Source organism: Jaculus jaculus, chromosome 3, assembly GCF_020740685.1.
Source record: "Jaculus jaculus isolate mJacJac1 chromosome 3, mJacJac1.mat.Y.cur, whole genome shotgun sequence".
Classification (NCBI taxonomy): domain Eukaryota; kingdom Metazoa; phylum Chordata; class Mammalia; order Rodentia; family Dipodidae; genus Jaculus; species Jaculus jaculus.
Window position 1 is genome coordinate 176,852,785 of NC_059104.1, and position 23,637 is coordinate 176,876,421.

The following is a 23,637-nucleotide window of genomic DNA, read 5'->3' on the forward strand; positions in this document are numbered from 1 at the left end:
GAAGAAGAGAGAAAGAAATTTCAAAGTATTTCATGAAAGGAACCTTCAATGGTAATGTACTAATGATAAACTGCCATAACAGTAGCACAGACATAGCCATCACCAGGTAAATTTATAACTAACTAATACAATTTTAGTTACCAAAGCTTAAAATATTTTTTCAATAATATACTTATTTATTCACTACCTTGGTGATTCTCATCCTAAAATTTTGTATGTTGATACTAGTGACATCTTATAGACACATAAGTACCACTAGAGGACACCAAATACTTCATTTTAAAAAACTAACACATTTGTGAGTTATAAGGAAATAACTATGCATTGCAATAGCCAAAACTGGGAAAGTTTCATGTGAATCTTCAAATAACAACACAAAGATGTGAGCATATTTTATACAGGAAATGAGATGCTTGAGTCACCAAAGAATTTGACTTTAGGGGCTGGCAACATAGCACAGTTGGTGGTATGCATGCCTCGCACCCCTGGGTTCAAGCCCCATGCCTCATAAACCAGGCATAGTAGTGCATATATGTCTATATCCACATGTTTGTATATAATCACATTAAGATAATAGTTATGTCAATCTCCACAGCTGCATACATTTTCTTCCACATCATAGTGTTTCATATATAACATTTTTAATATATATATATAAAGTATTTTTTGTTTATTTGAGAGAGAAAGAAGAAAGAAAAAGAGAGAGGCACACCAGGGCCTCTAGCCTCTGCAAACACATTCCAGATACATAGGCCACCTTGTGCATCCGGCTTACATAGGTACTGGGGAATCGAATGTGGGTCCTTATGCTTCTCAGACAAGCACCTTAACTGCTAAGCCATTTCTCCTGCCCAATATATCTTTATTTATTTGCAAGCAGAGGGAGAGAGGAGAGAGACAGAGAGAATGGGCATACCAGGGTTTCCAGCCACTAGAAAAGAACTCTAGATGCATGCACCACCTTGTGCATCTGGCTTTATGTAGGTGCAGGAAAATCAAACTTAGATCCTTAAGCTTTGCAGGCAATCACCTTAACTGCTGGGCCATCTCTCCAGCCCTCATATATAATGTTTTAACATTAAAAGCTTCTATCTTCTACAACCACAATTTCAATAAAGGACTCTTATCAAAGACATTGCACAATTTGAATACATCCAAAATTCTGACTTGAAAAAAAAACTTGTCATAGGCAGAAGAAATTAATATGGTGGAAAATTTGGCTCAATGTTCCTAGCTGAACTTCCTCTAGAATATTTATGTCTCCTTGCAGTTCCCTCCTTCTCAGCAAATGAAACTAACCAGCAAAATACAGAAGGTCTAGGTAGCATACAGAGATCTTACAGATACTGGGCAATTTAGGAAACAAAATAAGGCTTCATATTGGTCAACTATGTTTGTATATAATGTGCCATCATATTATACCACACTATTATAATATATCTAATTACAGTATATTATAGTATAGTATGTTTTCAAATACCCCAAAAATTCTATTCAGTCATGTTTTGAGGATTCTATCTAAAAAATGTTGCCCTAACTTTTAATAAGGCCACAAGATATTCAGTTTGTTTGTTTGGTTGGTTTTTCGAGTTAGGGTCTCACTCTAGCTCACGCTGACCTGGAATTCTCTATTTACTCTCAGGACAGCCTCGAACTCATGGCAATTCTCCTACCTCTGCCTCCCAAGTGCTGGGATTAAAGGCAGGTGCCACCATGCCCAGCTTGTTTGTTTGTTTTAAAGCAAGGTCTCACTCTAGTCCAGACTAACCCGAAGCTCACTCTGTAGCCCAGGCTAGTCTTGAACTCACAGTAATTCTACAACCCCAATCTTAGAGTGCCGGGACATCTGTAGCCCAGGCTGGCCTCAAACTCAGGGCAATCTTCCCATCCCAGCTGGGATCCTATATTGCTCTTTCACCTTGTTTCCTTGAGACAAGGGTTCTCACTGAACCTGGAGCTTATCATTTTCTTTTTTTTTTAAAAAATTTTTATTAACATTTTCCATGATTATAAAATATATCCCATGGTAATTTCCTCCCTCCCCAACCCCACACTTTCCCATTTGAAATTCCATTCTCCATCATATTACCTCCCCATTACAATCATTGTAATTACATATATACAATATCAACCTATTAAGTATCCTCCTCCCTTCCTTTCTCTACCCTTTATGTCTCCTTTTTAACTTACTGGCCTCTGCGACTAAGTATTTTCATTCTCACACAGAAGCCCAGTCATCTGTAGCTAGGATCCACATATGAGAGAGAACATGTGGCGCTTGGCTTTCTGGGCCTGGGTTACCTCACTTAGTATAATCCTTTCCAGGTCCATCCATTTTTCTGCAAATTTCATAACTTCATTTTTCTTTACCGCTGAGTAGAACTCCATTGTATAAATGTGCCACATCTTCATTATCCACTCATCTGTTGAGGGACATCTAGGCTGGTTCCATTTCCCAACTATTATAAATTGAGCGAGCTTATCATTTTCAATTAGAATAGTGAGCCCAGTGAGTGATCCTCCTGTCTCTGTTCTGTCAGGGCTGGGATCATATGCATGCATGGTCTGGGTTTTTACATGGATGCCAGATACTGAACTCAGATGCTAGAGTAGCCAGTGCTCTTACCCATGGGCTCCATTTTCTGTTTTTGTTAACAGAAGTCACGCTACTGTCTCCTGTGGTTGAGATTTGCATATTCTTAATGATTTGTGATGTTAGCATCTTTCCCTGTATTTGTTCCCCTTCCATCTTATTTTCAACAGTGATGTAATGTGCTGATGAATATTAAATCGGCCCCTACTGGTAAATATTTATGCTGTTTCCAATCTTCAGCTCTAAACAATCTTATATATGTATATGCATAACCATATGTATAAGTAACTTCACAAATCAGTTGTTCAGCAAAGTCTCAGTTTATGAATTTTTCTCAATCCATTCCCCTGTACTCTCAAAAGCATTCTGGGCTGGAGAGACAGTTTAGTGGTTAAGGCACTTGCCTGTGAAACCTAAGGACCCATGCTTGATTCCCCAGTACCCATGTAAGCCAGATGCACAAGGTGGTGCATGTACCTGGAGTTCCTTTACATTGGCTAGAGGCCCTGGTGTGCCCATTCTCTCTTTACATATCTGCCTCTTTCTCCTTCTCTCTCCAATAAACAAAATATTTTTTAAAAAGCATTCTGATTTGAGTAAATAATTACCCTAACTTCTGTATGAGCTTTGGGGAGTTTGCTATAAGTGAAATTCAGCAAGATCAACACTTGATTTAACTTTTCAGGCTATTTTTCAGAACTAAGCCCACATAGGAAACCTATTAGCCAGGCCAAAATATGAATTAGCTCTACCTGAGATATACAGACAACAATCAGGTTACAGGAACTACAGAAAAGAATAATCAAAGACATGACTAGGAATCAAGTATAATTAACAGGATGAAAAATGATACACCATTTTTCACAGAAGCACAAACTTGACACAACCTGAAAACTGAGCCTTACAGAACCAACAATGAAAAAAGGCAAGTAACTAGAGCCACCTGAAATTCCGGCACCTGGAAGGTAGAAGCAAGAGGATCATCAAGTTCAAGTTCATCCTCGGCTACATAGCAAGTTAAATGTTAAATGGGACTCTGTCTCAAAAAAAACCTTAAAAACCACCCCAAATCAACAAAATATACATAACATGGTGAAGACTGTGTTGTGCTTTCTCTGAGAACGGTGGGTGGGTGTGTACACCACACACATGGAGGTCAGAGGACAACTTTAGATGATGGTTCCCACCTTCCACCTTAGGCTAGGTGACCCATGAACTTCTGGAAGTTTGTCCTGTCTCCACCTTCCTTCTGACTGAAAGGGTGCTGGTATAATGTACACTGATCTGGCTTCTGACATTGGTCCTAGAAATTTGAACTTAGGTATCACACTTGTATGCAAGTGCTTTATCCCAGCCCAAATGAATGGTTGTTGTTTTTTTTTTTTTCACCATCAATTCTGACATCAATGGTGTATTCAACAATTCAATTCAATTCAATTTTTTTGTTTGTTTGTTTTGTTTTTCGAGGTAGGGTCTCACTCTGGCCCAGGCTGACCTGGAATTCACTATGGAGTCTCAGGGTGGCCTCGAATTTGCAGTGATCCTCCTACCTCTGCCTCCTGAGTGCTGAGATTAAAGGCGTGTACCACCATGCCCAGCTTTCAATTCAATTTTAATTTTTTTTTGGAGGGGGGTTTCAAGGTAGAGTCTCACTCTAGCCCAGGCTGGCCTGGAATTTACTATGGAGTCTCAGGGTGGCCTCAAACTTACGGCCATCCTCCTACCTCTGTCTCCTGAGTGCTGGGATTAAAGGCATGTGCCACCATGCCCGGCTCAATTCAATTTTTAACTACCTACCTATAGTTAACACACACCTCAAGTCAAGTACACTGGCCCAAAGACTACCTCCATTTTAGATGCCAACCACAAACGGGCACCTAAGCTACCCAAGCTTTTGCCCACAAATTCAAAACTTCTTGTAATTCTTTGCCTCAGGTTTAATAATATGCTAGATAATAATTTAATAATGTGCTAGGACAAGTCACAGAACTAAGAAGACTATTTTACTTACAGTTACTATTTGTTGTGAAGTATATGACGCAGGAACAGCATAAGCACAAAGACTAAGTGACGTCAGAAAATGAAATGGGTCCCAGGCATGAGAGTGTTCACCTGCAATCCTAGCCTTCTCGGGAGGCCAAGGAAGGAGGAGTATGAGTTCTTATCAGCCTAAGCTATACAGCAAGACAGTGTCTAAATTAATCAGTTAATTAACTAAACAAATAATTAAAGTGGCTAGGGAGAATTAAGATTGGGAAAAGATGCTTGGAATCAGCAAGAACAGCAACAAAGGAAAACCATTTATTCATTAAATATATTCTCGATAGCACACGTGTAGGCTTTATCTGCCAACTTTCCACTACAGTTAACTGTATGCTGACTTGTGACCAACAGAATGCAAGTAAAGCAATATGTACATATTGCACAGCCCATAAAACCCACTTTGACTCTCCCCCATGCTTTCTCTTACTCCTTTACCAACTGAATGCTGATGCCAAGATGACCCAAGCATGACATTTTGAAGACAACAAAGCCCACTCCACCTATTTTACAACCACTAATATGTATTCTTAATGTAAATAAGGAGAAAATCATAAAGGGAAGACATTAAGATTCCAAGTTTGGGGCTGGGGAGATGACTCAGCAGTTAAAGGTATTTCCTTGCAAAGCTGCAGGCCTGGGCTTACTTCCCCAGTACCCACCTAGAGCCAGATGCACAAAGTGGCACATGCATCTGGAGTTGGTTTGTAAAGGCAAGAGGACTTTGTGTGCCCATTCTCCCACTTTCTCTAACACACATATAAATAAATAAAAATGTTTTTTAAAAGTTGCCAAGTTTCTCTATTTCAATGGCTAGTGCAACTGTAAGCAATTCAGAAAAAGAAAAAAAAAATACTTTGCATTTCCAGAATGAAAGGGTATAAACTACATGCTTCAGAGTAGATCTCTCATGTTATTGGTACAATAGTCTCTGGGAGAAGTGGAAATAACTATAGTAATGATAATTATAAAGAACTAGAATAGCAAATAAAAGAGAGAATTTACTTTTAGGTTAGACCGCAGATGCAGAGAGAATAAGAGCACTGGGCATGGAAGAATAGGAAAAGGAACTGGAACTTCAAAGGACAGAATGACCCACAGGAATGATGTGATAAGCAAATTCATGTCACATAAGTATCTTATGATCCCGTGTCAAAATGAGGACAGGCTACTTGCAAACCACACAAATTGACAATGAGCCAGGCCTTCGGAGGTCTGTATTCTCAGGAACTCTGTGGCCATAAAGCACCAGGCTTAGCAGAACACCGGCAAGGGAAGAAAGCCTTGTCTGCGGGCGCTTCTCAGAGCAGTGCTGACACCACTGACTGCAGAGAAGAGGGTTCCGTAGTGGGAACGAGGAGAGCAGTGCACACTGAGTGGAAGTGAGTGGAGCTGAAGTTCCCAAGCAGAAAAGCAAACCATTCAGTGAGGATGGAGGCATGTGAGAAGCTTATCACAAAGATGGGCTACTCTCTTCCTCACATTCACCCTCTATATGCAGTAGGTTGATTCCTTGCCACGCAGTTTTATTAGTTTAAAGACTAGAAAAGTTTGGAAATAGAAAACAAAGATGAGCTGATACCAGTACTTTCTAACTTGAATTCCTTTTTTATCCACTTGCTTTGTTGTAAATGTAACTTTTAAGATCCATTACTATGTTTGAAAAGCCATGTATTCCCACTTTGGACCAGTATTCCTATTTTCAGCCTTGACTGAATAAAACCTAGAATCCTTCCACACATCCTTCCAATCGAGCGCTGGACAATCTTTGGTGTCACATTTATTCCCTGGCATCATACATGCTTTAGATGCTACCTAGATTACCTTTCAGAGTTTCAAAAAATCTGTTTCTTGTATTTCTCAAATCTCTCTCAGTAGCAGATTAATCTATCTATCTTTATTCTAAATGACAACTCATACAGCTGGATTTTGATGCCCTTGTGCGGAAACTTAAATGTTTACCTATTATATCTTGTCTTTTTATAGAAAGACTCATAACTAAAACCTTCTGAGATTTTTGTGCGTCCTAACTCTGTGATGCTCACTGCCTTTCTCACTCTCTTATCACTCATGTCATGCGTAGCTCATAATAAAGGGAGAAAAAGTCTCTTTTGTGCTTTCTATAGTCATTTTCCTGACCCAACAAGTACTCATCTCTAGGTCAGATGGATGCTGCTGTCCCATCTGTTAGATTCATCCCATTCTAAACAGCTTAAAGAATTAAAGTTTGTATGGCACCTATACTTCTCTGCCCTCAAACAGTACTCCTACTAAAGCTACTTCTACTATATTACATCTATAGAATGTTGAACACAGCTTTCTTTCCCTCGTTTTATACCTTAGAAAAAATAGGTTCATACTAAAAAGATGGTTTATTGATGCATTACTGAAATAACTGACCTAATTTAAATTTTTTTCAAATTTAGAAATTCTGATTCTATATCAAGTCATAATGTTTTTTATGAGAGAGAGAGAGAACTGGCATGCCAAGGCCTCCAGCCACTGCTCTCGAACTCTAGACATGAGCTCCACCTTGTGCACATGTGTTACCTTGTGCATCTAGCTTACATGGTATCTAGGGAGTTGAACATGGGTCCTTGGGTTTCACATGCAAGTGCCTTAACTGCTAAGTCATCTCTGCAGTCCCGTCATAATTTTGGAATCATAGCACTTTAGTCTTCAAAGAAAATTGGACATGCTAACAAATAGCTCAGTGCAGACAATCTGTAAAAATTGTGGCAATATTTTCAATTAGCACATAAAAAGATTCACTTCTGAGGCAGAGTACCTTTAAAAACTAGCATCAAAACAATACTATTTTGGGCTGGAGAGAAGGCTTAGCAGTTAAGGTACTTGCTTGCAAAGCCAAAGGGCCCAGGTTCAATTCCTTAGGCCCCACATAAGCCAGATGCACAAGGTAGCACATGTGTCTGGAGTTCATTTGCAGTGGCTAGAGACACTGGCACTCCTATTTTATCTATCTATCTGTCTATCTACCATCTGTCTGTCTGTCTCTCTCTCAAACAAATAAATAAATTTAAAAGTACTATTTTGCTGATATCCAAGACCTAGCCAATAAAAATATTTGTTCCCATCATCATAAATAGATTGTTAGTCATAGAATGTCACCTGAAACAATTCTTTAATTTTCTTTGAAATACAGTCACTAAAATTAACTTTCAACTTTATTTATATGACTGTCTGTGGTTTTGTACATGCCTAAAAAACATAAGAAAAAGGCAAAAATATCTCAGAACTAGAAAAGCAGTTATTATGTTTGGTTCAGCTTATTTTCATATTTTTATTTTTAAAACCTATCCAAATTAAAGTTCACCACATCTAAACAAAAGAAGACCATTTTCTGTAAAAAAAAAAAAAAAAAAATGGAAAGAATAAATTCAGCATCCTCTATATTAAATTTAAGATGTGAGGGAATGCCTAAAATCTTTCACCTCTACAAATGGTAAAGTTTAGTGTTCAGGCCAAACATTCATTCATTCATTTAAAATTTAATTGCATCAGATATGGGATGACTGAGAAACAGAGATAGCAACAGAAAATAACTTCAACATGTTATGTTCTGAACCCATATTTGTCCTCAGATAAAATAAACAAGTAAAGTTTGTGTCTATTCACTAGCACAGTGATATGTTTTAGAGATAACTTCATAGATCTCCAGGAGTTCATTGTGAATGAGACCTGGTCTGCAGGGCAGCAGGATTAGGAAATGGGGGAACCTTTAAGAGGTGGGGCATGGTGGAAGGTCTCTAGGCTACTGGAGGTGAAAAGTGCTTCTCTGGTAGTTCTCATGAGAGAATGGCCTAGTGGTCCTTATTTCCTCTGTGCCCACTGCTTTTCTACATGAACTCCCACCCTTGCTATCAGAGCCAGGAGATAGCCTGGACCTAGAGCCTGTCCATTCTGGTTAGATTTTGATTTTCCAAAGCCAGGAGCTAATAAGTCATTTTCTTCTTGAACAGACTGTCAGGTATTTCATTATAGTGACAAAAAACTGAGTAATACAAGATGCATTTTCCTGACATTATTCAACCTCAGTTCTTCCAAATTACACAACTCTGTTTTCAGATCCTGCATTTACACTGAAATACAAATGATACCATAGCTTAAAATGTTACTCTCAGAATACTATCATGTCTTGGCTGAAGGTAAAAGTCAAAGACATGGGTTTCAATACCAACTCTGCTGCATCTTAGCTATTAGACTTTGCTTATGAGAAAACAGCAAGGTCTGGGATGAGTAAGAGACTAGGGCTCAAAATAAGAATGGACAAAGGGCTGGAGAGATGGCTTAGTGGTGAAAGCACTTGTCCACAAGGCCTAAGGACCCAGATTCAATTCCCCAGCACCCACATAAAACCAGCGGTACATGCATCTGGAATTCATTTGTAGCAGTGCTAAAGGCCCTGGTGCACCCATTCATATTCTCCCTCTCTCTCCCTGCAAATAAACAAATTAAAATTTTAAAAAAAGAATGTGTAGAAAAGTAATGGAGTAGAACACCTGTTTGTTCCAGTCACAGCAGCAAATTCACCCTGCTGAAGGTGAACATATAGGGTGCCTCAAGGGCATGTGCACACACACACACACAAATATACACATAGCAAATCATTAATAGTGATTTATGCTATTTTAAAAATGAAATTCAAACCAGGCATGGAAGCTATGTCTTTAATCCCAGCACTACGGAGGCCAAGGTAGAAGGGTCCCCATGAACTAAAGCCAGCCAGGACTACAAACTGAGTTCTATGTTAGACTAGAGTAGAGCGAGACCCTGCCTCAAAAAAAAAAAAAAAGCCTGATAATTGTGCCTTAAACTTAGTCTGTGTGTGACAAGTACTGTAGGCACTGAAGAAGCAAAATCATCAACTATTTGAAAATTTTAGAGAGTAAGAAAACTTCCAACATAACTAAACAGTTCAAGTAATCTTTAAGTATTCATTTACCTCCCAAAGTTTTGAAATGCTATGCTAAGAATCAGCCAAGAAGTCACCTAGAAAACATTCAGTGAAAAGGAGTGGTTACCTACCGCACCTCCATGTTGCTAATCAAGAGGCATACAATTCCTCCGTCAGATGGAAGATGGCAAGGATTTCCGCCCATTCTGGCTGCCTCTTTGCTCTATTCACAGTGTATAAAAGCTTTGTATTTCATGAAGTCCCAGTGGCTCATTACTGGTTTTATTTCCTGAGCAACTGGGGTTATATTCAGAAAGTCATTGCCTATGCCAATATGTTGAAGGGTTTCCCCTACCTTTTCCTCTAGCAGTTTCAGAGTTTCAGGTCTGATATTAAGGTCTTTGATCCATTTGGACTTAGTTCTTGTGCATGGAGAGAGATAAGGATCTATTTTCATCTTTCTATAGATACATATCCAGTTTTCCCAGCACCATTTTTTGAAGAGGCTGTCTTTTCTCCAAAGAGTACTTTTGGCATTTTTGCTGAAGATTAAGTGGCTGTAGCTGCCCAGACTTACATCTGGGTCCTCTATTCTGTTCCACTGATCTATATTTCTGTTTCTGTGCTAGTACAATGCTATTTTTAATTACTATAGCTCTATAATATAGGTTCAAATCAGGTAAGGTGATACCACCAGCATTATTATTTTTTTGTTTATTTTATTTATTATTTATTTGAGAGCAACAGAGAGAGAGAGAAAGAAAAAATGGGTGTTCCAGGGCCTCTAGCCACTGCAAATGAACTCCAGACCATGCACCCCCTTGTGCATCTGGCTAACGAGGGTCCTGGGGAATAGAGCCTCAAACTGGGGTCCTTAGGCTTCACAGGCAAGCGCTTAACTGCTAAGCCATCTCTCCAGCCCCACCAGCCTTATTTTTGTTGGTAGAGAGAAAAAAAAATTCAGCAGTGGAGATAAACAACAGTAGACACTGCAGCCTTAAATTTGGCCAGCCAGGCCAAATGAACCAATGTATGCAATAGTGGCATGTCTGTTATGGGGGAAAACAACTGCTCTCTAAGTGGGCTGGAGGCCTACTCCATGGGAGGGAATACATGCCTGATACTGAAAACCTATGGCAGGGGAAGTCATGAGCCCTACGGGTATAACGTCTGATTGTGTCTGGCTAAATGTATACACTATGCTCACCAAACTACCCAGTAAGCACTTCTATTAATGTTCATACCCATAAATTAATGCTACTCTCACTTTTGGTTAGAGAAACTTCTCTTTTCAGATGGCAGTGACCTTGGGATGACTCAGAAGGCATCATGGTGCTAAGAAGAAGTGACACAGGGGTTCTCAGCACTGAAAAATCTCTATCACACCTTTCAAGGCTCAGGGTCCATTGCAGAAGAGGTGGTGGAAAGAATATAAGAACCAAAGGAAGAGTAGGACTCCTAATAATGCACTCTTCCAGACACAAAATAGCCTGGATATCCACGACCTAGCAGTGCCTGACACTAGATATGCAAGAACATCATAACAGGAGGAAAAGATGACATCAGATAAAAGAGACTGATTGGGAGGGGGAAGGGGTATGATGGAGAGTACAGTTGCAAAGGGAAAGTGGGGAAGGGAGGGAATTACCTTGGTTTATTGTCCATAATTATGGAAGTTGTCAATTTAAAAAAAAAGAAGCATATAACTCAAATATCACCTCTTGTTGTACAGCTGCCAACAGAACTACCACTCACTCAGAAATAGTCCAGCAGACAAAGAAGAATCCATTCACCTTAGAGTAAAATTAACATCATTTTCCCTTGCTATCAGAAAAATATCAGAGGTATCATAAGCATCTATTCCCTTGGCTTGTAAAATAGCTTTGTATCCTTTTCTGTCCTAATAAAGTAGCTATGCCATTTCTTTTTTGTTGGGCCACCAAAATGTCTGTTCTTCTAGAAACATATGAAGGTGGTTTTGCTATTTATATGGCTAAACCAATGTTGTTTATATACCTCCATACTTTTATGCTAAAGGAGGTAAATAGTAAGTCACAGAAAGGTCTATTGGGCCTCCAGCATCAAAATTTTCCCATTTTATCACCACTTAAAGGAAAAATACTGAGTTTTAAAACACTTTAATACAAATGTCTGGTTATTTGCACAGTAAGGAAAATTATTGGCATATGAAGGTATGTGGGAGAGAAAAAAGAATGCAAGGAGCTCTCCAAAAAACCACTTTCTTAGGATCCTTACATTCCTTTCCCATTTTTAATGCCAAAATTCAAGACTGATTCATATTCTCTCTCCCTCTCTTTCTCAGCTTATAAACCCATAGTTTCTTTACATGGCTGGGTTACAAGAATCAAAACCAAGTGCTCAGCAATGTATCTCACATTCTCAGCAATGCAGAATGAGAGTCGTCAGTTGGGGTGAAAAAATTTACAATTTTCAACATAAATTTTATTCCTAATGGCTACTTCTGGCCCATGCTCAGAGGAAGAACAGTTCTTCCTGTGAGCAAGGTGCTGAGAGAAAGGAGACGAACAGGAGCAACCACAGTAAGTATCAACAACCATGTCAGCCAGGCATGGTTATGCATGTCTTTAACCTTAGCACTCAAGAGGTAGAGGCAAGAGAATCAACAGTTCAAAGTCATCCTCAGCTATATAATGAGTTAGAGGCAAGCCTGAGCTACATGAGAACCTGTCTCCAAAAAAATAAAAAGTAGAAACAAAAGCAAACAGTCAATTGTCTACCACATTTATAAAACACCAACTTTATGGGAGGTAATGTTCCGTGCATTTTATGTACATAACTTTCATTTTATCTGTAAAACAACTCTAAGAAATTAGTGTTTCTACTCGTAACTTGTCAAAAGTCACACCACATTACTGGGACTTTAACCCATGCAGTCTCTTCCAGGACATGTACTCTTAACTATTACCAACTGATATGAAGAATGGGGTGGGGGGGTGCGTGCGTGTGAGCAAAATGAAAAGCCTCCCTATTTTCCCCACTCTCAAGTATGTTTAAGAAAACGAAACTTACGAAACTTTAAAATCATGTTGCAAAGCACTTTAGTGACTACCTTTTGCATTCTCTCATGCCACCATATAAAATGTCCTACCCAACAGCAACTACAATTCAACTACTAAAGTCCCTTAAAATGGCTGCCAAAGTGGGTTGGGTAAGCATGGAGGCAGCTGAACTGCATTATTATAAAACAACCTACTTTATAAAAAAGAATGCTTTATAGAAAATCAAACCATGACAGTCACCATTAAACAAATATTTGGTTTATGTTTGTCTATATTTTTTGTTTTATTTTTACTTAACAGTAAACTGCAAAGTTTTCAAAATAAATATTTATTTAGTGCTATATAAGCTACTCAAGTGAAGATTTTTACTGAAGAGCCAGGGGAATTTTTCTGCTTCTAAGTTCAGAAGGATCATCAATTTACCTTCAGTATTAGCAAATAGGCATTACAAAATCCATACAAAGGTTACTGTACTTAAGGGCCAGAAGGAAAGAACATTATCTCTAGCAATATTGTGTAATTAAATCATTAAAGTATTTAAAAGGAAGTGTACTATAAGGTGAAATGTGAAACCATCATGATAAAAGTATATTAAAACTGGGCACAGTGCACGCTTTTAATTGAGAGGCTGAGGTAAGAGGGTTGCTATGAGTTCAAGGCCAGCACGAGACTACATAGTAAATTCTAGGTCAGCCTGGGCATAGTGAGACACTACCTTGAAACACCAAAGGAAAGAAAAAAATTGGGCTTGGAGAGAAGGCTCAGCGGTTAAGACGGTTGCCTGGAAAGTCAAATGACCCGGGTTCAATTCTCCCATACATATATAAAACCAGATGCACAAAGTGGCTCATGTATCTAGAATTCATTTGCAGCAGCTAGAGGCCTTGGTGTGCTCATTCCCATTCTCCTTCTCTGTCTCTGCCTCGCTCTTGAAAATAAGTAAATTAACCAGATGCATGGTGGCGCAAGCCTTGAATCCCAGCACTTGGAAAGTCAAGGTAGGATGATCGCTGTGAGTTCAAGGCTACTCTGAGACTACATCGTGAATTCCAGGTCAGCCTGGGCTTATACAGCGAGACCTTACCTCAAAAAACAACAACAAAGAAAGTACATTAATACACAGCCAACTTACCAATTCAATTCCCTGTGGAAAAGGTGTATCATCCCAGTCCTTTTGTGGAAATCTCTGAATTATTTTCCCCAGACCTTCTCCTGACCCTGTTAATAAAATCAAAGTCAATCAGTTATATGGTACTATAAAAAATCTAAATACCTACTATACCACTACTAATTTCAAAATGAATACTTGAATAAATTGAGATACAGATTCAACATTTTTAAGGTTTTTTCATTTTTATGTTCTAAGGAACATAAAAATATTCCTCATCCAAATATAATACTCAAATAGTGGGCAATGCCCATCTTATATAGCTTGTCAAAAATCCACTGACACATGTAAGAGAAACTTAAAACAAGTATAGAAGAAACTTCTGGGCAAGATGGTGGCCTCCTAACCTGCTTCAGCTCTTGGAAAGGTAGTGACACCTGAGGAGATTAACCACCCCTTGCCCTTTAGCCAGGTGCATGGTGGTGCGTGCCTTTAATCCCAGCACTTGGGAAGTCAAGGTAGGAGGATTTCAGCCAGGGCCCCAGTGAAAACAGAGAGAAATTGGGGAGACAGGTTAAGAGTGCTGCTTCCACGGTGAGCCTGACAATCAGTGCCAAGGTGAAGGAGACAGACACTGATAACATTCAACACGTACCAAAGCAGAAATCAAGAGGCTCCTAAGAGCTCATCACTGAAGGAGACTTAAAATTCACCCACCATGACTCAGGGAATTTTGCAAAAGAGGGAACGATTGTAACAGTCACAGATTGGGACACCCAGAGGCATTCCTGCCCCCCCCCCAATAAATGACTGCTGCTTCACAGTGCATAACCCATAACCCTATGGGGAATACCAGCAACTCTACTGACAAGGGCACCCAGTGGAATGGGGGCAGGGATAGGGGAAAAGATACCAATACATGATGTATCCATACTAAGTAAGTCTGTAATTAAAAAAAAAATTTAGTAACAAGTAAGAATAAAGATATGTACTATGAATAAAACTAATTAAATACTATAATAGAGCAAAACATACAGAGGAGATGTGTGTGAGAGAGAGAGAGAGAGTGAGTTTTATTCAACCATAATGAAGAATGAGTTATGCTATTTTCAGGAAAAATGGATGGAACACATCAACTGAACATACTGGAAAAAAGATCAAGTTAAGAAAAATGAGCTAGACATATCAATATTGCAGATTTTCTCTCCTTTGCATAATCTAGAATAAATATATATATGCACACACACATATACATGTGGAGGGGGGAGAGGTCTTTGAGGGATTTTCTAGACTAGATTAACTGAAATTCTAAAACTCACCTTTAATGTATATGGCCTCATTTTAGTGACTAGGGGTCATGGACTACATAAAAGGTAGAAAGCTTTAAAAAAATGTACATAGGCTAGAGATTGATCTACCATATGACCCAGCTATAGCACTCCTAGGCATATATCCAAAGGACTCATCTCATTTCCTTAGAAGTACATGCTCAACCATGTTTATTGCTGCTCAATTTATAATAGCTGGGAAATGGAACCAGCCTAGATGTCCCTCAACAGATGAGTGGATAATGAAGATGTGGTACATTTATACAATGGAGTTCTACTCAGCGGTAAGGAAAAATGAAGTTATGAAATTTGCAGAAAAATGGATGGACCTGGAAAGTATTATACTAAGTCAGGTAACCCAGGCCCAGAAAGCCAAGCGCCACATGTTCTCTCTCATATGGGGATCCTAGCTACAGATGACTGGGCTTCTGTGTGAGAATGAAAATACTTAGTAGCAGAGGCCAGTAAGTTGAAAAGGAGACATAAAGGGTGGAGAAAGGAAGGGAGGAGGATACTTAATAGGTTGATATTGTATATATGTAATTACAATGATTGTAATGGGGAGGTAATATGATTGAGAATGGAATTTCAAACGGGAAAGTGTGGGGGTGGGGAGGGAGGGAATTACCATGGGATATATTTTATAATCATGGAAAATGTTAATAAAAATTTAAAAAAAAAATGTACATAGGCACCAAAATCTAGGTATCTACCATCTTGTGGGAGTGACTGCCCTCTGTGCCCCAATAAGGAAAGATACCAGTATCTCAAACTGAAACTTACAAAGAGCATATCAAGGAAGATAGTAATTTTTAGTATTTTTATTTATTTATTTGAGAGAGAGAGAATGGGCACTCCAGGGCCTCCAGCCACTGCAAAGAAACTCGAGACACATGCACCACCTTGTGCATCTGACTTATGTGGGTCCAGAGGAATTGAAACGGGTCCTTTGGCTTAACAGGTGTGGTGGTTTGATTCAGGTCTCCCCCATAAACTTAGCTGTTCTGAATGCTGGGTTCCCCGCTGATGGCGATTTGGGAATTCACACCTCCTAGAGGGAGTGTATTGCTGGGGCCGACCTTATGGGTGTTACAGCCAGTTTCCCCATGCCAGCGTTTGGCACACTCTCCTGTTCCTGTTCATCTTAGGTTGACCAGTGGGTGATGTCCACCCTCTGCTCATGCCATCATTTTCCCCTGCCATCGTGGAGCTTCCCCTCAAGCCTGTAAGCCTAAATAAACCTTTTTTTCCCACAAGCTGCTCTTGGTTGGGTGATTTCTTCCAGCAATGCGGACCTGACTGCAGCAACAGACAAGTGTTCTTAACTGTGCCTACTCTCCAGCCTGGAAGACAGTAACTTTAAAGAAAAATGTAATGGTCCTGTTAGAACCAAGTTTTAGTTATGGGTGCTAAGGACTGTTATATGTCACAGTTCTTTAGGCTTGCCTGAGACCTTATCATTGTCTAGGCAACATTTCTCAACCTCAGCACTATTGGCATTCTGGGTGGGATAATTCTTCAGCACTGTTAGGTGCAGGAGCACTGTGTCTTGCATTGTGGTATGCTCATCGCCAACACTAGTGTCAGCTCATTGGATGTCAGTACCCACCACTCAGTCCCACCACTACCTCCACCTCCAAGCAAGTTCCAAGAATGAATATCCCTAAATACTGCCAAATACCTCTGGGATGAAAACTATAGGTCTATATCATTATTGGCATAAAAAATAGCCTGTGACATCAAAGAATTGGTCAACTAAAAATTGGACTTTGAGGGCTGGAGAGATGGCTTAGCGGTTAAGCGCTTGCCTGTGAAGCCTAAGGACCCCGGTTCGAGGCTCGGTTCCCCAGGTCCCACGTTAGCCAGATGCACAAGGGGGCACACGTGTCTGGAGTTCGTTTGCAGAGGCTGGAAGCCCTGGCGCGCCCATTCTCTCTCTCTCCCTCTACCTGTCTTTCTCTCTGTGTCTGTCGCTCTCAAATAAATAAATTTAAAAAAATTGGACTTTGAGGATATAATCTGTGAGTCAATTGGGGATGCAAAATACACGCTCAACAAGTACTCTACAACTGAGCCACATTCCCACCCCTTACTTTTTGCTAGACCTCTGTTTCAATCCTCAACATTGCAAAACTAATCAGCTAATTAATTAATACTGGTTTGATTTTATTATTTTAAATTTGAGAGGTAAAAAGTTCCTCTTTGCCAGCACATGGGAGGCAGAGTAGGAGGATCAATGTGAGTTTGAGGCCACCCTGAGACTGAATTCCAGCTCAGCCTGGGCTAGAGTAAGAGATCCTACCTTGAATAAACAAACAAACAAGTTCCTCTTTGGAGAGTATGTCCTTCAAAAGCTTTCCAGACACAACATTTTATTTCATAATAATGTAGAGTGGTACTCTATATAATAGCATGACAGGTTAGGTTAAAATGCTGATACATTTATAAATTGCAGTGAAATGTACCTTAGTAATGTTAAGGTTATTATACTACATTGTTATTTGAAGACTGAAGTAGGTTAGAATGGGTAAAATCAAAATAGAAAGATGATGTTTCACTATAAACAAAATATAAAAGAAGCAGGGCATAGTGATGCCTGCATCATCCCAGCACTTGTGAGGCTGGGCCAGGAAAACAGAGTAGAAAACCAACCTGGGTGACATGAGGAGAACCTGCCCGCCCACCCCCAACAAAAAGTTGGAAGAGCTACAGTTACTTGTTTCAAACACTGAATATGCAAACTGCTGTTGTATACAGCTTTTTGAGAACTTATGAAAAAGCTTTATAAAAAGTAAACAAACATTTTCCATTTCTTACTGGATTTTACAGTTTATTCTGCATGTCCAAACTTACTTTCCAAGCTTACATATGCTTTCTGATAAGCATATCGTGGGTAGTTCCAATGCATTTGAGAATGCTGAGAAGGTGACATTTTACAGAAAGAAGCAGGTTGCTATTTTATCTTACAGATGAAGTAGACCATGCTAATCAGAATAGCTGTGGAAATAAGCGCCTTCTAATTTGTACTACCTATTAGATCAGGCATGATGACAGAGTAGGGAAGAGGAAGGAAAGTTTCACGAGGCCAAGACCGCTCTGAGAGGAGAGGTACTTAGCAGACAAAACACTGCACTGCACACAGCTTGTCTGCAGAAGAGAGGATGCTGCTATTAGTCAAGGCCTTCATGCTTTCTAGCACCAACTCTTCCAGGCTAACAACAACAACAAAAATCAAGAAACCTCATAAGCAAAAGGAGCTCATGTTTTTTTTAAAAGGGCAAGAAGACTCAGCGGGACAACTGCACATTTGGAAATGGCTTTCTATAAACACTATGAATAGACAAATTGCCCAAAGCGAATTCAGGAAAAGTGATGTATCATAGGCTCATCACACATTTTGCCTCACTTAAGTTTGTAAACCTTCTTTTATTTGGGTGCTGGCAGGGCTGTCAATAAACTCAGCCCAGCCACTAGGGTTATCATGTCAAATGATGACCAAAATCCCTCAAGCTTCATTCAACAAAATAACTGTTCTAGCATTGGCAAATGACCCCAGAGAAGTCAAATATTCCCTGATGTTGCTAACTAGCATGGCAGATGTGGAGTTGCTAGTGACTATGAGGAAAATGAGGACCTTCAAAGAACTAAACCATGGGTGATAGGACAAGTGGGTAGATTAATGTAATGCTCTGTTACACACAAAACAGTGTGTTTGGTATTTACTGATTCTACAGGAAAAAAAAATCAACACTGCTTTCTGTATTCTTCAAATGTAGATATAGAAAAAATGGTTAACAATACCCTTAATTCTGAGAAATGCTAAACATATTTTATTAAAATATCCTTTGCTATGATACACTTACCTGAGCATTTAAATCAGTGGTTACCCACATTAGACTTACAATGTCCATCTGCCCACATCCATTTCTAATGAAGGCAGGAGTCATGTCCAGGAGCACATGACCAGCCAAAGTGATTCCTAACCATTTACTTTACTACTGTTCCTTGTCTACCTCACCTCACTAGAATGACAGCAAGGATTTGGCTAGCTCTACTTGCCCATATATCCCACTGTTTCTGGAATATATTGAGTATGTAGTAAAACACTTATTAAACAACCTAATAAGACTATTAAATATATATGGGTACTTATAAACTGGAAAGAAATGTATTACTAGAATAATTTGGACTGTAAGATATCCTAGATGAGTTAGATAACTCTGTTAGAGAATTTTGAATAGAAAAAAAAAATGAAAGAAGGGTTGGGGAGATGGCTCAGTAGTTAAAGACACTTTCTTGCAAAGCCTGGTTCACTTCCCAGTACCCACGTAAAACAGATGCACAACGTGGAACATAAATGTAGAGTTCATCTGCAGTGGCAAGAGGCCCTGATGCACACATATTCCCTACCCCCCCTCCCCGGCAAATAAATCAAAATAAAAATGAAAGAAAATGCAGAGTCAAAAAGATGTACTAAGATTTGCTTGATAAAGGGCTGAAGGTACAATTCAGTGGAATAGCACTTGCTTAATATGTACAAGTCTTCAAGTTAGACTCGTAGCACTGGAAAAAAATCTTCAACTACAGAGGTTCATATGTGAAATTAAAGTCATACAGTACAACAAGAGACATAGAGGACCACAAAAAAAAATAAACGTGCTATTTTTAAAAAGAAAGAAAGAAAAAGAACCAAATGTCCTAAGAAAAGGCTCTGAAGCTGACCAGGCCCGACCTCAGCAATGCTGGCAGTACCGTGGCATTTGACATCAAATAGCCAAGCTACACTTCACCTACACTGGGCTGGCATCAAACTAGACCACACAATAAGAGGTAACGTTGCTAGATCAACTGGTAGAGAGCCTGGAGAGAGGTGGGCACAGTGTGATAGCACTGGAAAGAGTAAGGAAGATGCAAAACTACAAATCAAGCCATGAGTCTCATGAAAGAAGCAATAGAAAAACTAAGGAATTCCAAATTGTGGAACAGAGATATTTATTTCTATTTTGACACAACAACAGCATCTTTTAAGTCCAATGGTAAGAAATGTAAGCTTTTGAAAGCTAAAATGAAATGCAATATTCAAAACAAAAATATTTTTAGCTTTTTATTGACAATTTTCTTACATGTACATAATGTATTTGGATGATAATCCCCTCTCCATTTTCTTCTTTTGTCTTCTCTCCCTACCATACCTCTTCTACTGAAACCTTTCTTCCAAAAGAAAAATCTGAAAACCAAACATTCTTTCATGGTTAAAGAGGAGATGACTGGGAGAATGGAGGAAGGAGTAAAAGGAAGGAGGAGGAGAAAGGAGGGAAAGGAATGAGAAGGAAAGAGAGGTATGAGAAGGGAGGGAGAAAAGAAAGGAGGAGAACAAAGAAAAAGAAGGAAGGAGGAGGAAAAGGAAGGAGAAGAAGAGAGGAGGAGAAAGAAAGCAGAGAAGGAAGGAGGAGGAAAAGGAGGAGACGGGAGGAGGGGAAGGAAGGAGGGGAAGAAAGAAAAAGGAGAAGGAAAGAGGAGGAGAAGGAAAAGGAAGGAGAAGAAAGTGAAGAAAGGAGGAGGAAAAGGAGGAGATGTAATGAGGGGAAGAAAGAAAAAGGAGGAGAAGGAAGAGGAAGGAGGAGAAGGAGAGAGGAGGAGAAAGAAAAAGGAGGGTAAAGAAGGAGGAGGAGGACTGGAGAGATGGCTTAGCAGTTAAACGCTTGCCTGTGAAGCCTAAGGACCCCGGTTCGAGGCTCAGTTCCCCAGGTCCCATGTTAGCCAGATGCACAAGGGGGCGCACGCGTCTGGAGCTAGTTTGCAGAGGCTGGAAGCCCTGGCGCGCCCATTCTCTCTCTCTCTCCCTCTATCTGTCCTTCTCTCTGTGTCTGTCACTCTCAAATAAATAAATAAATAAAAATTAAAAAAAAAAGAAGGAAGAGGAGGAGAAAGAAAAAGGAGGGTAAAGAAGGAGGAGGAGAAAGAAAAAGGAGGGTAAAGGAGGAGGAGGAGAAAGAAAAAGGAGGGTAAAGAAGGAGGGGGAGGAGAAAGAAAAAGGAGAGTAAGGAAGGAGGAGGAGGAGAAAGAAAAGAAGGGTAAGGAAGGAGGAGGAGAAGGAAGGAGGAAAAGAAGGAAGAGAGAGGAGGAGAAAGAAAAAGGAGGAGGAGAGAGGAGGAGAAAGAAAGTAGATGAGGAGAAAGAAAGTAGAGGAGGAGAAGGAAGGAAGGAAGGAAGGAAGGAAGGAAGGAAGGAAGGAAGGAAGGAAGGAAGGAAGGAAGGAGGAGGAAAGGAAGGGAGGGAAGAAAGCAGCAGCAAAGAAAAAAAGAAAAGTCACAGTTGTCTTAAAGCACCTGATGAAAAGTATTCCCACAGTGACCTTATGTTGCAGATAATTATACATTTAGGTAACTTTACACTCAACTCATTCAGAAATGTCAAGACAGTCAAGAATGATTATGAGATTTTAAGTATAGACTGTTTATTGGCTAACACATTTAGCATATATTTATTGAATAATAGAGGAAATCTCTTATCACTTACAGACAAATGTAGAAGTCCCTTCAATGCTATTAATACTAAGAAATATTTTCAAAAATATTTAAATAGGAACATTATCCAAATGAAACAGTAACTTCTCAACTTTGAGATCGTTTTAGAAGCTAATGAATAATACAGTATAATATAGTTAGAATGTACTCCTATTCTCATCAAACATTTCCAGTCAGGCATGGTGGCACATGCCTGTAATCATGGCACCCAGGAGAGCTGAGGCAGGAAGACTGCAATGAATTCAAGATCAATATAAGATATACAGTGACAATCTGTCTCCAAAAATCAATCCCAAAATATGTATGTCCATTTCCTAATTGTTATCCTGTCTTCATCTCTCCCAAGGAAAAAACAATAGATTTATTTGTCCTAGAATAGAATAAGCTATATATCATAATGTACATGTTATTTCCACTGAAAAAAAAGTAACAAGTAAACCTATATGAAAGCAGAAGAGGTGGCAGAAAGAATGTAAGAGCCAAAGGAAGGTAGAACATGCTCCTCCAGACACAAAATGGCCTGAATATCCATGACCTCAAAGTGCCTGACACTACCTACACAAGACCATCATAACAGGAGGAAAAGATCATGACATCAAAATAAAAGAGACTGATTGAGAGGGGGAAGGAGTATGATGGAGTAGAGTTGCAAAGGGAAGTGGAGGGGAGGGAATTATCCTCGGTAATTGTCTAAAAGTATGGAAGTTACCAGTAAAAAAAAAATTTTTTTAAGGCTATCAGAGGGCTGGAAAAATGGCTTAGCAATTAAGGTGCTTGCCTGAGAAGCCTAAATACCCTTGTTCGAATTTCCAGGTCTCACATATATAGCCAGACACTAGTGAGACAAGTGTGCAATTTCGCAGGTGCGCACAAGGGGGCGCACACATCTGGAGTTCACTCACTGTGGTTAAAAGGCCCTGGAGACCCACTCTCTCCCTCTCTCTCTCTCCCTCCCTATTTCTGTCTCTCTCTCAAAAATAAAATAAAATAAAAAAATGTTAAAGCTATCAGAAACATACCTAAATATATATGGATAATATATTTTCAACAAAAGTGCCAGGATCAATGGACTAAGAAAAGAATAATCTTTTTGGGTAATGGTACCAAAACAGCCATTTGCTGAAAGACTGAACTGCAATACACAGTTCACATAACACAAAAAATTAGCTAAAAATAGATGACGGACTTACATGTAAAACCTAAATCTGTAAAAAAAAAAAAAAATGTAATTTTTTTGTTTATTTTTATTTATTTGAGTGCAACAGACAGAGAAAGAGATATATATGGAGAGAGAGAATGGGTGTGCCAGGGCCTCCAGCCACTGCAAACAAACCCCAGACATGTGCACCCCCTTGTGCATCTGGCTAGCGTGGGTCCTGGGGAATTGAGCCTCAAACCGGGGTCCTTAGGCTTCACAGGCAAGCGCTTAACCACTAAGCCATCTCTCCAGCCCCTGGAAAACTTTTTTTTTTTTTTTAATATTTTGTTCATTTTTTATTTATTTATTTGAGAGTGACAGACACAGGGAGAAAGACAGATAGAGGGAGAGAGAGAGAATGGGTGCGCCAGGGCTTCCAGCCACTGCAAACAAACTCCAGACGCATGCACCCCCTTGTGCATCTGGCTAACGTGGGACCTGGGGAACCGAGCCTTGAACCGGGGTCCTTAGGCTTCACAGGCAAGCGCTTAACCGCTAAGCCATCTCTCCAGCCCTGGAAAACTTTTTAAAGGGGCTGGAGGTGTGGCTCATTTGGTAGAGTGTCATGAGGCCCTGAGATCGATCAGCAGCAATGCATAAAGCAGGCAGGCAGTTCACATCTGTAATTCAAGCACTTGGAGACTGGAGTCTGAAGATCCTAAGTTCAAGGATGGCTGGAGCTACATAGCAAGGTTGAGGCCACTTTGAGATGCATATACATCGAGAAAACCTGTCTCAAAAACAAATACACGGGCTGGAGAGATAATTCAGCAGTTAAGACACTAGCATGCAAAGCCTACCCCAGTTCACGTCCCTAGTACCCAGGTCAAACCAGATGTGCAAAGTGGCACATGCATCTGGAGTTTGTTTGTAGCACCCATTGCTCC

General features: G+C 39.7%; 1 protein-coding gene across 4 annotated transcripts in view; it reads right to left on the reverse strand.

The window, feature by feature from the left end:
* Positions 1-23,637, reverse strand: part of Sbf2 (SET binding factor 2) — a 386,553-nt gene that overhangs the window by 298,446 nt on the left and 64,470 nt on the right. For all 4 annotated transcript variants that reach the window (XM_045146272.1, XM_045146275.1, XM_045146274.1 and 1 more), the window contains exon 2: positions 13,722-13,807. In XM_045146272.1, coding sequence (XP_045002207.1) covers positions 13,722-13,807 — 86 coding nt within the window. The remainder of the gene's footprint in view (positions 1-13,721; positions 13,808-23,637) is intronic.